The 12,349-nt window shown below is 39.1% G+C and overlaps 1 protein-coding gene across 6 annotated transcripts in view; it reads right to left on the minus strand.

Annotated features, from left to right (window-relative positions):
* The window catches only part of TLK1 (tousled like kinase 1), a 66,832-nt gene that overhangs the window by 25,166 nt on the left and 29,317 nt on the right, over nucleotides 1–12,349 (minus strand). For all 6 annotated transcript variants that reach the window (XM_083628595.1, XM_083628597.1, XM_083628596.1 and 3 more), the window contains 5 exons: nucleotides 10,632–10,750; nucleotides 10,218–10,289; nucleotides 6,445–6,520; nucleotides 3,029–3,075; nucleotides 1,259–1,345 (listed from right to left, as the gene is read on the minus strand). In XM_083628595.1, coding sequence (XP_083484721.1) covers nucleotides 1,259–1,345; nucleotides 3,029–3,075; nucleotides 6,445–6,520; nucleotides 10,218–10,289; nucleotides 10,632–10,750 — 401 coding nt within the window. The remainder of the gene's footprint in view (nucleotides 1–1,258; nucleotides 1,346–3,028; nucleotides 3,076–6,444; nucleotides 6,521–10,217; nucleotides 10,290–10,631; nucleotides 10,751–12,349) is intronic.

A 12,349-nucleotide genomic window follows, 5' to 3' on the forward strand; every position in this document is an offset into this window, starting at 1 on the left:
GTCTGAAGCTTCTGTCAGTACTGGAGTAGGACCGGGAAGGAGGAGAGAGGAAAAATTCTCCTCAGTGAGATATAGTAACTTGAGATTTAAAAATGTCTCACATTTCTCTAACCGGGTACAACTGGATGTGAGAAATCTATTTTACCATTCTAGATTGGACCTTCACCTTTTTACAAGCTGAATTATCATTAACCCAGCTGACTACCTGCAGATCCCTCTCCACATTAAAAAATTTAATAGGCAATATTTTTCAAAGGAGATAAGGAGGGGGGAGTACTCTGGTTTCTCTTCAGATCGTATAATGAGAGGGGCTGGAAATGTTCTGGCAATATTCTACCCCAGTGCTCAGCAAGACAGGGCTGCCATATGTCCAGAATTTCCTGGACATAACTGGAATACGGCAGTCGGAAACAGTGTCTGGGCGGAAATCACTGAATTTTCCCCCCTCTGTTTTGCGATTTTGCAGGGTGTGTGTGTGGAAGCTCAATAACTTTGGGCAAAACTAAGAAAAGCTCAACAACTTTTGTGTCCGGATTTTCACTTTTTGAAATATGGCAACCCAACAGTAAGAACCTGTTCCCACGTTCAAATGCTCTTGCCAATTATTTCCAAAAAGGTGCAAGCATAAGAACTGACAAATCATGGAAGTTTAACACTTTGATTAATTTTATTTGGCAACATTCAACTACATACAGGTATGTCTGCTCACACAATGGGACTTCTTTTTCCTCTCCTAGATGCTACACCTCCTGCACTCCACAAAAATCTGCTCCAGAGAGTTGAGGGATAAGTCCCTTCATGCAAACAGAAATCCATTTCTCAATCACATGAGCATCATTGGCTATCCCCCATTAAGGCCATTTAATAACTTCTAACATTACACTGTTATTTACGATCTGGCTCCCCACCCACCCCCGACATGTGGACCTGCACAAAGGAGAAACAGAACACTCCTATCACACTGCCCGGCAGAAAGACTCAACCGCTGGTTTCTATGCATGCATACTACCAATAGGGAGGCGAACAAAAAGTAACAATACAATAAAAGCGGTTGTTGGTGCTTTTGCGTGTGTTCTAAGGCAAGGTTGGGGAAACGGTGGCTCTCCAGATCATGTTACACTTCCAATTCCATCAGTCCTGGTCAAACGTTCCCTGTTCTAAGGGAACAATCTATCAAGCCACTGCCTCTGCAAGATTAGTTTTAACTATCATGAACGTTTCTGAATCATAAGCTGATAATTATACAGAGTAAACTTACGGAAGAAGGGGCGGAATGTGAATTTTGAGGAGAGCGAATCGCAGGAGGCATTCCTCTTACTGGGCTAGACCCATTTCCACCTTGGTACTGGAAAAAAGAGAACAAATCAATTATATTCTAACAGAAATGTACTAAGCAAAATTCAGATTATGTAATCAAATGCAATACCCTTCAGAGTGATTTGCATGGGGTGTGTTGAGACAAACTTGTTTATCACAACAGCAATTCAACACTCAACAATTCTTCATTTTTATTTCTGTCTAAAAACTAATTGCCCATTAACTGATGCTTGAGCAAAACTTAGTATTACTGCCATTATAACTTTAGATTTAAGGCAAAGGTGTTCACTTTTGCAGGAGCAATCTCCAGCTTGTACATTATTAAGTTTGTATCCCATCCATCCTCCTGAAAGAAGCCCAGGGCAGCAAACAAAGTAATAGAACAATACTATTAAAATAAAATGAATACACATTTAAAACATTTTAAAATATCAAGGGCCTCTAGAAACAGCTAGCATAGAATACATACACAATAGCTTGTTGAGGGACACTACCCTGGAAAAGCTACCCCAGCAAGCATAGCTTAGCAACAAGCACAAATGAGGGTGAAAGTCTTTGGTAATGCTTTTGCTTCCTAACGTGCTTAATTCGATATTTTGTGAAATTCTAAGTAAATTAAGTTGAAAGCAAAAAACTAAACTGTTGAAGATGCATACAGTATTACACTTAGGAAACCAGGGATTGTCAAATGTCACAGGAAAGGCATGCAAAATTTAACGGTAGAAAGGTTGTGCAATTCTTCCATAACTGAGAAATCTATTAAATAGTGCAGAATGCCATCGAGTCTAAATATGTAAATTCAGGAAGCTGCTGATAATTTATACACATGGTACTAAAACTGAGGATATTAGCAGCAGCCCATTTTTCTACTGATGACACCTTTTGCTCATTTGTGCTAAAAAGCACATTGTAATAGTCTCACACTTCCTACTAGGTTTCATTAGTCTCCAGTTATGACTATATGTCTGGAGCTTTTTCACAAAAGCAACGATGTAAGAAAACTAGCAATAGCATGACTGGGTCACAAAATCCATATTCTTTTAGCTCTGTATAAATTTCCAATTGGCATATGCTGGGAGGTGAAAGGACAGCAACACCAGCTGGAACTTCTAGCTCAGGGGTAGGCAACCTAAGGCCCGGGGGTCGGATCCAGCCCAATCACCTTCTCAATCCGGCCCGCGGACGGTCCAGGAATCAGCGTGTTTTTACATGAGTAGAATGTGTCCTTATTTAAAATGCATCTCTGGGTTATTTGTGGGGCACAGGAATTCGTTCAATTGTTATTATTTTTTCAAAATATAGTCCGGCCCACCATATGCTCTGAGGGACGGTGGACGGGCCCATGGCTGAAAAAGGTTGCTGACCCCTGTTCTAGCTGGAACTGTATGGTTTAAGTACAAAAAAAAGTCAAAATGCACCCCGTTTTATTCAGTTTACCACAGTTTTAGAAGACCTGCACTAGGTTTAGTGACAACCATCTTCTCCCCATCAAGGTAAATCAACATATAGATAGTCTGAGAGGGCATTCAAAAAGGGATTAAATAAATGTTTGTTACCTTATGCACTTTGGGATGAAGAAAAGAAAAAATGTTTATATACAAAATAAAAAATAAACAACCAAATACAATAGTTTATATCCCTCAGAAAAAGCTACATTTGATGTATGAAACAGAAACAGCTTAACTAGAATATAGGGAATCATAGCACTTACTTCAAAATAGTCACTAATTTTGTGCCCACGTGCACCAATGTTTTTCCCTAAAAAATAAAAATCATCGTCAAAAAGATTAGAGAGACAAAAAAGCATAATTTCTGCTGTGCAATATGAAGGCTGTAAGGTATTGTTTAATTTTAGCTTCTCACAGATTCCCGTTAGTTTGGCAAGTACTTTTGTTTCCTTACATTAATCTTTTAGGAATGTCTAAACAATCACTTTTTCAAAGACTATATGGACCAACCTTATTTCTCCAGATTTATACTTAGTTACTACTGAAAAGTCCCATTGTTTTCAGCGGACTTATTCGTGACTAATGTTTGCTGAATCCTGGATAATGAGGACCACAATCCTATAGCCATGTAACTCCAACCAAGACCTAGTGAACTCAATAGAACTTACTTCTGAGCTGACATGTACAAGATCTCACTGGTAGCCACACTAGGTTTTTTGCAGTAAACAAGGCCTTTTAAACACCTTATGGTTGCAGATTGATTGCGGCCTGAGGATTTGTAAGTAAGAGCCTACTTATCTGTGTTCTTATCCTAATTCCACAGGCTGAATAATTAATAGGACTGATTTAGTCAGCAAAAGACATTTGAGCAGTTGTATGACCATTGTAGTAACAAGGAAACACAGCAACTTATATCCATTTACCATTCTGAGTTGCTTGATCCTGATGGCTCAGCGCAAGACCTTAAAGACCAATCACCATAGTTTGAAAACAAATCTAGAAGATAAAGGTACCCCAAATTCCAGAAAGATAAAAGTTTAAAGCTAAGAACATGTGCATTGGTGCCTTAACACCCCTGACCAAAAGTCGACTGAAATAAAGTGGCCATATGGCTCTTTGAACGCACACAAAACACTCTGATGCATCTCCAAGGAATGGAAAAGACAGACAACTTTCTGAACACTCTCTACATATAAATATGGTATAGATAACATCTTACACTTCGCAACAATGCACACAGCCTAGATTAGTTTTTACTGCTTTGTAAGTCAAGTATAGGATCATCAGTTGTACTTGCAAGATGCTGTTGATACTGGCCTATGAAATTTTGAGACAGCTTTCAAAGTCATTACGACCATCTCCCACGTACAGAAAAAAAAGACCGAGAATGTCTCTCACCCACACAGGCTTTGGCTTTAAAAAGTAGTGTTTCTTCCTTTTATCATGAAATGCTTTCTTCCCTCTCCAAAATATTATTTAAAGCCGTAAATTTGTCTAAAGTTATCACATGAAGAGTAATATGAGACCGTTCCAGAGCACTAGTCTCATGCCTATTTCCATAGAAAATTCATTACTGACGGCAATTTCCACTTGGCCATAGCTTGGAATGGAGTTTACAGAAATCATTTTCCAAAATGTCTACCAGACATTCTATGGATTATTATTATTATTATTATTTGAACCATGAATTAGCAGTTGTGGTGTGCACCCCAAAATAAGCATTGGAGCACCACCAACCATACACTCCAGGAGAGTGTTCTCTGTGAGATGGCAGAAAATTGTGTCTGGGTCCAAGCCACTGTAAAGTGCAAAATTATGCCAATAACATCTAGCAGAGCCTGTCACCCTGATATCTTTTGGGAAGACGGACAAGACAGCAATCTAAGACACAACAGCAGCAGTCCAAAAGAAGGTATCATAGACTAGAATCATAGAGTTGGAAGAGACCACAAGGGCCATCGAGTCCAACCCCCTGCCAAGCAGGAAACGAACTAGGAGGTGTGGCTGTTTGTGTGTCAACTATAACCCTCAAACTATTCTCACTTCTAAGGTGTGTCGTACAACAGCACATCTCTAATGGGTTTATGAAAGGAATGCCTATTTATCTAAACAATAAAGCAAGATGGTCCTTCACTCCTCTTTATTTAACTAGCAGCTACCATTTCTTCCAACGAAAATAAAATAGGGCTCTGCAAAACCCATTCAGACAAGTTTGATAAAGTAACACATTAGTCACTAGAGCTAGTAGAATAAGTCCTCCAACAAAACAGTTGCTTAAAGCTAATTTGTGGACTGCTCTTAAAATACATTTCTCTTCTATTTCAGATAGTAGGAACAATAAGCCATTTACAAGTTTATTATACAATTTCTGTTTAGCAGCACTTCTGTGAAGCACCCACACAAACACACTTCAAAGCTTGTGCTATGGTTAAACAATGCAAATCAACTTCTGATATTTTTGAATTTAATTTAAAAGCATCAAATCTGTAAAGTTAAACAAGCAGCCATGTTTACTCTGCATGTGCATGTATCAATGTGTATTGAGCACATTGACTTTTGTACTCTGGACAAAAGTCTACAAAGATAAGAAAATGTAATTTAAAAATAGCATTTTATCCAGGACCAAGCACTTTCTCTTCCAAAGGAGGGCTGGGAGCCTTTTAGAATGACGGGACAGGGATTGAAGAACTAATTACTGACAGCAATTGAATCAAATATAAGCAAATGAAGCAACCAGATATTATTTCTTGTTCCAAATCTTCATAGCAATACAGAGTGCTATTTATCAATTCCAATGCTAGTTTATTTTTAAAAATTCTAATAGACCACCTCAACTTTAAAACATTTTTCTATTACACTCTATTTGCTCTCGAGTGAACACATCTCCAAACTGAGATAGTGTATTTACTGACATCCATAGGGAATCGTTGATCCTTCGAGTGTCTGTCAAAAGACAAAATAAAACTTGCAGCATGTCCCTTCCAGACTACTTTGAAAAGCCCTAAGACAAAATCAAGCGAAATTTGTTACTTTTATAAAACTATTTTTTAAAAAATGCTGTTTGCTTCGTTAACAATACTTGCAATTATTAATTTGTTGCAACTGACAGGGTGAGTTTGCTAATATTTTGTTGAATATTATATGTATTATTATATGTAAAGTAGATTCTTGGATTTTGTTAATTTTCATTATCTTCTGAATGTGTGTAGAACAGCACAGTGTTTTTTGTTCTATATTTTGTCATTTCAACAGGTTGTAAGCTGCTTCGAGATCAGTAATGTGGAAAAGTGATATACAGACTGAAAATGATATGAATTGAAAAGAGCAACAAGGAAGAATGCTGGTTTTTAAAACAACCATAATGGATGACTGTTCAGCTGAAGACAGCATAACTACAAAATTGACTCCACCCTGTCTTTTCAAGAAGGAAACTAACTCCTAGGGCCATATTTGTGTAAAGTGCTGCTAGAGACTACAATTTGGCAAGCAGAAAACCATAATTACACATAAGCCAAATTCAACTTTTAGTGGAATTTTTACTCAGTGCAGCTAGATGCCCACTGACAATGCAAAGCAACGGTGTGACGTTCAAAAAGGGAGGACTTCTTTCCCAAGAAGTTGAAATGTTACTAGATGATTCAATTAAAAAAAAATCAGCTGTACATGATATATATCATACCTTGACTACTTTCACTCTGGTTTTCTGCTTTCCTTTTTCTTCCTCTAGAAGGTTCCAACTGTTTTTTCTCGGGAGTCTGCCAGACACAAAATCATGCTGTTTAATGCATAGAAAAGGAGCCAGCAACAGTTCTACGCACAAATGTGCATTAAAAAGAGATGCTCAACCAATAGGCAGCTTCACTTATCTCCAAGGTGACACATAAAATGTTTTTTTTTTTCAGGAATTGTACAAAATCCCTACTCGCATCAAGTTACTGCAGCTACTTCATTCTATCGCCCCAGTAAACCAGGTTGTTTTAATATTATTTTATTCTTTAATTTGCTTGCATATAAATATTGAAAACATCTCTACAAGCTGACTGTAACAACTACGAGCTAAAGAAAAGACTGGCTCAGGGTTAAAGAACTGTCACATGACCTTCCTATTGCACACACTCCCTTTCCGAGGCAACCCCTACATCTGCCATAACAGCCCCCCGCCAAAATAAACAGGAGACCCTCCAGAATGGAATGGAGGGATCAACAGCAACCCTTGTGAAGATGTGAAATGCCTTGTGCTTATGTATGTTGGGCGTGGGAATTGATACAAGCCATTAATTTTGTACACTCTCATTTGACTTTCAAGGTAGTGTTAAAAAGTATTCTTAAAAATGTAAACAAGAGCACAGAGTTGGATAGAGAATTCCCACACAAAAAGCTCCACTCATGAGATGCTCCAGGTGGAATAAGGGAATTGGGGCGGGGAGAGGTGTTTCTTGCAAAATTATTCCTTCTTTCAGCAGCAGCAGCAGCAGCAACACCCCCCAAGAGCTGCTACAGAGGACTGGGTGAGCAGTGTTCATGGTGGCAAGGGGGAATTGGAAAAAATAGTCTCCTTGCCTTCCTCCAACCTGTGCCTTCAAAGGATCTCAACCCCTTTTGTGAACAGAATGAACATTTCCATTCACAGATGGGATAACTCTGGATCAAAGCTACGGTAAATACATGCTTTCCTAGGACACAAGCTCCAAACCACCACCACTAAGTTTCAAAAGAAAGCAAACTGCAATTTCCCAATTACACATTAAGATTATTTTCCTTATTGGCCAGGTTTACACATAATGCTAAGCCATTGTTTAACAAATCATGAGTTATTCTATATGTCTTTATAGTTCAACAAGCATCTGGGGTGAAGAGGCCAAAAAAATGATTGTTAAGAAAGGATACTCAGTTTGCACACAACACCAAACCATAGTTAAAAAACAAAGCAAGTTTGTGAGCCAACAAACCATGGCTTCAGATTGTGGCTTGTTGCCTGTAACCCAAGTTAAGCTGCTGGATAGGGTTAGCACAATCAAACAACCCATGGTGTAATATAAAGAGTCAGCAAATTTTAATCACAGTTTAACACAGAAAAGTTAGAAGCCAAAAGGCGCTGGAATCAATTTGCTCATAAAACAGTAGGCAGAAGTCATTACTATTTCCCATATACAGCTGAAATCCAAGTATAGCTTTTGGGGGGGAAATGTACTGCTAAGTAATTCTGAGTCAAAACAGCATTTTCTGAATTCTTCACATTTCAACCACAATCCAACAATGTGATCGAAAACAGATGACCCTTCGATCATTTTGGAACGCTCCTGAATACAAGCAAGCCCATTTCAAGCTAGAAGTTGTTGTGCCAAATCTAATCTATGTACTGGATGAATTGCTAGGTGCACTGACAACTACAGTGACAAAGTGAAGGAGAAATGAAGTCTGTCCTGTTTCTGAGTTAAGCTTTTTTAAAAAAAACCTTATCTTTCCAAATGTGTGTTTTACATTCATGCGAAGAATTTGATGCAAAGATCTACTTTTAGGCATGCACAAGGGATTATAGGTGTCAAGTGGGAATTCTTATGCTGATATGATATGATGGGTCCTCAACTTTTTAGAAATCCCTTTTTTTCGGACGTAGTTGCCATGTAACGTAGAAGGCTGCTGCTTGAAAAAGCGCACTCCTCACCCCCACCCCACATGAAACTAGCTGCACCATTCTTTGAATCCCAGGCATAACCTACATTTTACAGTCAAGTACTTTGGAGAAATCACAAGTAATCAGAAAGCTGTTGCCTTTTTGAAATTACAACCCTACAACCACATCCTAACAGAAGCTCTATTGTCAAATATTTTTTTACAATCTTGAGAAAAAGAGAATGCACACATAAAGTTTTAGAGCTCAAATATACCAGCGAACGTATCTAGGCAGCTTACGAAATTGAGACACACATTAAAAAAATTAAAAATAGAGTTATTAAAACCAACCAAGATCAATTAAACAAACAAAAAAATTCTTAGCAGAGGCAGAACAAAACAGCTTACAGAGCAGGGGGCAAAAGGTTTATCTGAAAATGTACTGAAACACCTAGGATTGTATTTAATGCTGCACCAGCAGGGTTCTGCAGGAGCAATGGGATTTCCATTTTCTCTCTTCCCTTTGTGCCCCCAAATGTGCTTTGGAGGGTCTGTCAATCATCTGGAGCCGATTTTGACAATGCAGGGGGGTGAGGCTGGAGGGGACAAGAGAGGAACAGGAGTTCCATTGTGCACACTCAAGCCCTTGTGCCAGTGGAGCTGCAACACTGGATATGGCCCCTATGGTTTGTTTTGAAAACAAAAGTTTACCAGGCCTGGGTGAATAAAAAGTTCTTCACCTGTTGCCACAAAGATCATAAGCAAGGTGCCAGGCAATTATCTTTCTGCAGAGGCTGTTCTATAATCAGGGTGCCAGAACTGACAAGGCCCTGCCTTTTATAGCCACTGCTACACTTCACTTGAGATGGCATAGTGATCAGGGCCTTCGATGAAGGGACTCTTTGGGTACGTTATATATAGGCAGAAGGAAACAGCTATTTGTATGACTGCAAAAAAGCCATCGCACCAATGTTGTCTGTGCATTAGCAGAACAGGCATCTGCTCACACAACAGGGACTTCACCTTCTTGTCCTCCTCCTTGCAGTCCTCCATGTGCGCTCAGCATCTGCTCTAGAGGGTTTGGGCCCCATAAGAGTAGACTTTGGAGGCACCCAGGGAGGCTGCAGGGAGTTGGAGAAGACAGTTAATTCCCGTTACACGGGCAGGCGTCTACATACGTACAGCTGAATTTCACCAACAGAAGTTTTACATGTCATTTCCACGTAGATTTATGGAAAGGTTCGCAAGCTGGAGAAATTCCGAGGTGTACAGAATTGGCTATTCCAAGAACTGAAAGGAACCTTTAGCAGTACAGCTGCTAAATAGTATATAGTCCTATTTAAGGGTCACAGCTTAGGAATAAAAGGTATTACCAATCAACTCCAATCTCATAATAAAATAGACAGACATTTGATTAGTCTTTGAAATGAAGCCATCACTGAAAATTGCACACATAATAGTGCAGCTGTAATTCTGGAAGCCACTATGCACTGAAAGAATTTAAAGATGAATAATTGATCTGCATTAACTAAAAAAGTGTTTTATTGACAATATCCTAATATTTCAGATAGCGTTATCCGACAGAAAACTAAAAGTGGTTAGCAAACCTTCCATTTGAATAGAACCAAATCTACTCATACATGACCAGCACAGCATTTATAATCTTCCTGCACAAACATTAAAATATTGGTTCTTTCCAGATCTTCAATGTAGAACCATTCAGGAAAATCTCACGGGCATGCACATTTCAAGAATGAGGCCTAATGTACACAAGTATGAAAAAGAGTTACAACAATCTTACATAAGAAGTGTCAGTTTAGTTGTTTAACTACTTCATACCTCTGATTCTTTGTCACTTAGAGATCCCAAGCTTCCAAAACTGTGATTAGAACTCTCATTATTTGTTGAGGCCTGTTGAGAAAAAGAGACACTATTTGGCATAATATGTTTCAAACAGCTAGTTAGAAATTATGTAATATTAAGATAGTATCAGAGTCTATGTTTCCAGAAACTACCACCTACATGCATATTCTGGTCACCATGTGAACATAATTAGAGGTTCTGGCATAGCCAATAGCTTGTGCAACTACTTCCAGAAGATGCTGCTAAAAGGAACTCCAGGTATTGAATGAACTTCAGCATTTTCTCTTGTACCTCATTGTGACATTTTGCTTAATACACTTGCTGAGGTAGATCATCACCACTCTGTTGAAAAAGAACACTTTATGTTGTACAGCTAATATTTCTACTTACCTTTGCTCCAACACTACAGCTTCCTGTACTCCCAGTACTTCCACTCACTACTCCTGTGAATCTAGCCTCTAACAATTCCTGCCTTCTTGGATCCAGGCTATGAAGCTCATCCATTGCACCTAGAAGAAAACATTTCATATGTTATAGAATGTGTAACTGCAACCACGTGCAATCTTAGATTTCCTACAGTTTAAATCAGTACATGCAGTTCCCGCTTACGGAACACAATGTGCTCCCTGGAAATCGTTTGTTAGGTGAAAGTTCGCATAACGAGTCCATGATTTCCACTGAGTCTTATGCGAATAAATCTAATCCACGATTTGCTCAATGTCTGTCCCCATTCCCTTCACGGTTTCTTCCTAAAATGGCTGCAGCCAACCAGCAAAAGAGAGACAAAGGGAAAACTGATTTGTCTGATCTCTCCTGCTCTCTATTTTGCCTGATCTCGCTCCCTCCCTGCATGTTTTCTGCCCGAAAATGGCTGTCACTGACCAGCAAAGCACAAACAAGCTAGGAAGTAAGGAACTGGACAACTTCCAGTGGGTTGTATAGCAAGGTCTAGGCCTAATTCTTTGCATTCAGATAAGTGAATTTCTGCACACTGAACGGGCAGATAGCGGGACTCGCATGTACTACATTACACAGTCTTCCTTCAGAAAAGTGTCTATTTCTTCCAAGTAAAGTCACTGGTGCTCTATCTGCATAGATGCCCATCTTGAGCACAATCCAAGATATACCTGCCATATATGCTATCCTAAAGTGGGAAAGAAATTACACAGAACTGCATATCTATGCTCAATAGCAATGTTTTTCAGAAGATAAGCAAAGCCACTAGGCCTCAAAAATGCTGCAAAGTTTATGTTATGCATTCTGTATTGCTTGTAGGCGCAAACTACCAGCTGCACACAACTAATAATAATAATAATAATAATAATTTATTATTAATACCCCACCGATCCAGCTGGGTTTCCCCAGCCACTCTGGGCGGCTCCCAACAGAATAAAACATCAGACATTAAAAACTTCCCTAAACAGGGCTGCCTTGTGAGATTTGCACTGGCTGCCAACGTGCTACTGCATCAAAGTCAATGTTTTGGTGGTAACTCAAAAGGCTCTATACAGCTCAGGAGCAGGTTACTTGAGAAAACCTCTTATCCCTTATATTCCCAGTAGGTCATTGCATTCGGCAGGAATTTCACCTTAACGTCTCAAGAAGAGGCCCACTCCATAGTCTCTCAGATGCACTGCCCATTTTGTAGGAAAGCATCCCTGTTGTGATATGAAAAGTGCCCAATATCTGTACTTTCCAGAAACAATTTGGAGCCCTCAGTGGCACAATGAGTCTGGCTTTTAACCATAAGGTTGGTGGTTCGAGCCCACCCAGGATTCCTGCCTCGCAGGGTGTTGAACTACATGACCCTTGGGGTCTCTTCCAACTCTACAATTCTAAGATTCTATAACTGAAGACATTTTTGTTTTTCCAGCCGAATGAAAACCTGCCTTAAGCATTCATTTTTTATTGTTTTTAAACCTCTCTCTAGTTACTGTTTTTCTATTTTTAAAATAACATTTTAGCTGTTTCACGGTATGTTTGCAAATTGCCTTGAAATGAATGTAAAAAATGATAATTAAGTCATAGCAACAGCTATCCTGACTAGTAGCCACTGATTCTTGTTCACACAACATTGTACGCAAGACCACATTGTAAGTCAGCTGCTT

This window comes from Podarcis filfolensis, assembly GCF_964270895.1.
Source record: "Podarcis filfolensis genome assembly, chromosome: 1".
Classification (NCBI taxonomy): domain Eukaryota; kingdom Metazoa; phylum Chordata; class Lepidosauria; order Squamata; family Lacertidae; genus Podarcis; species Podarcis filfolensis.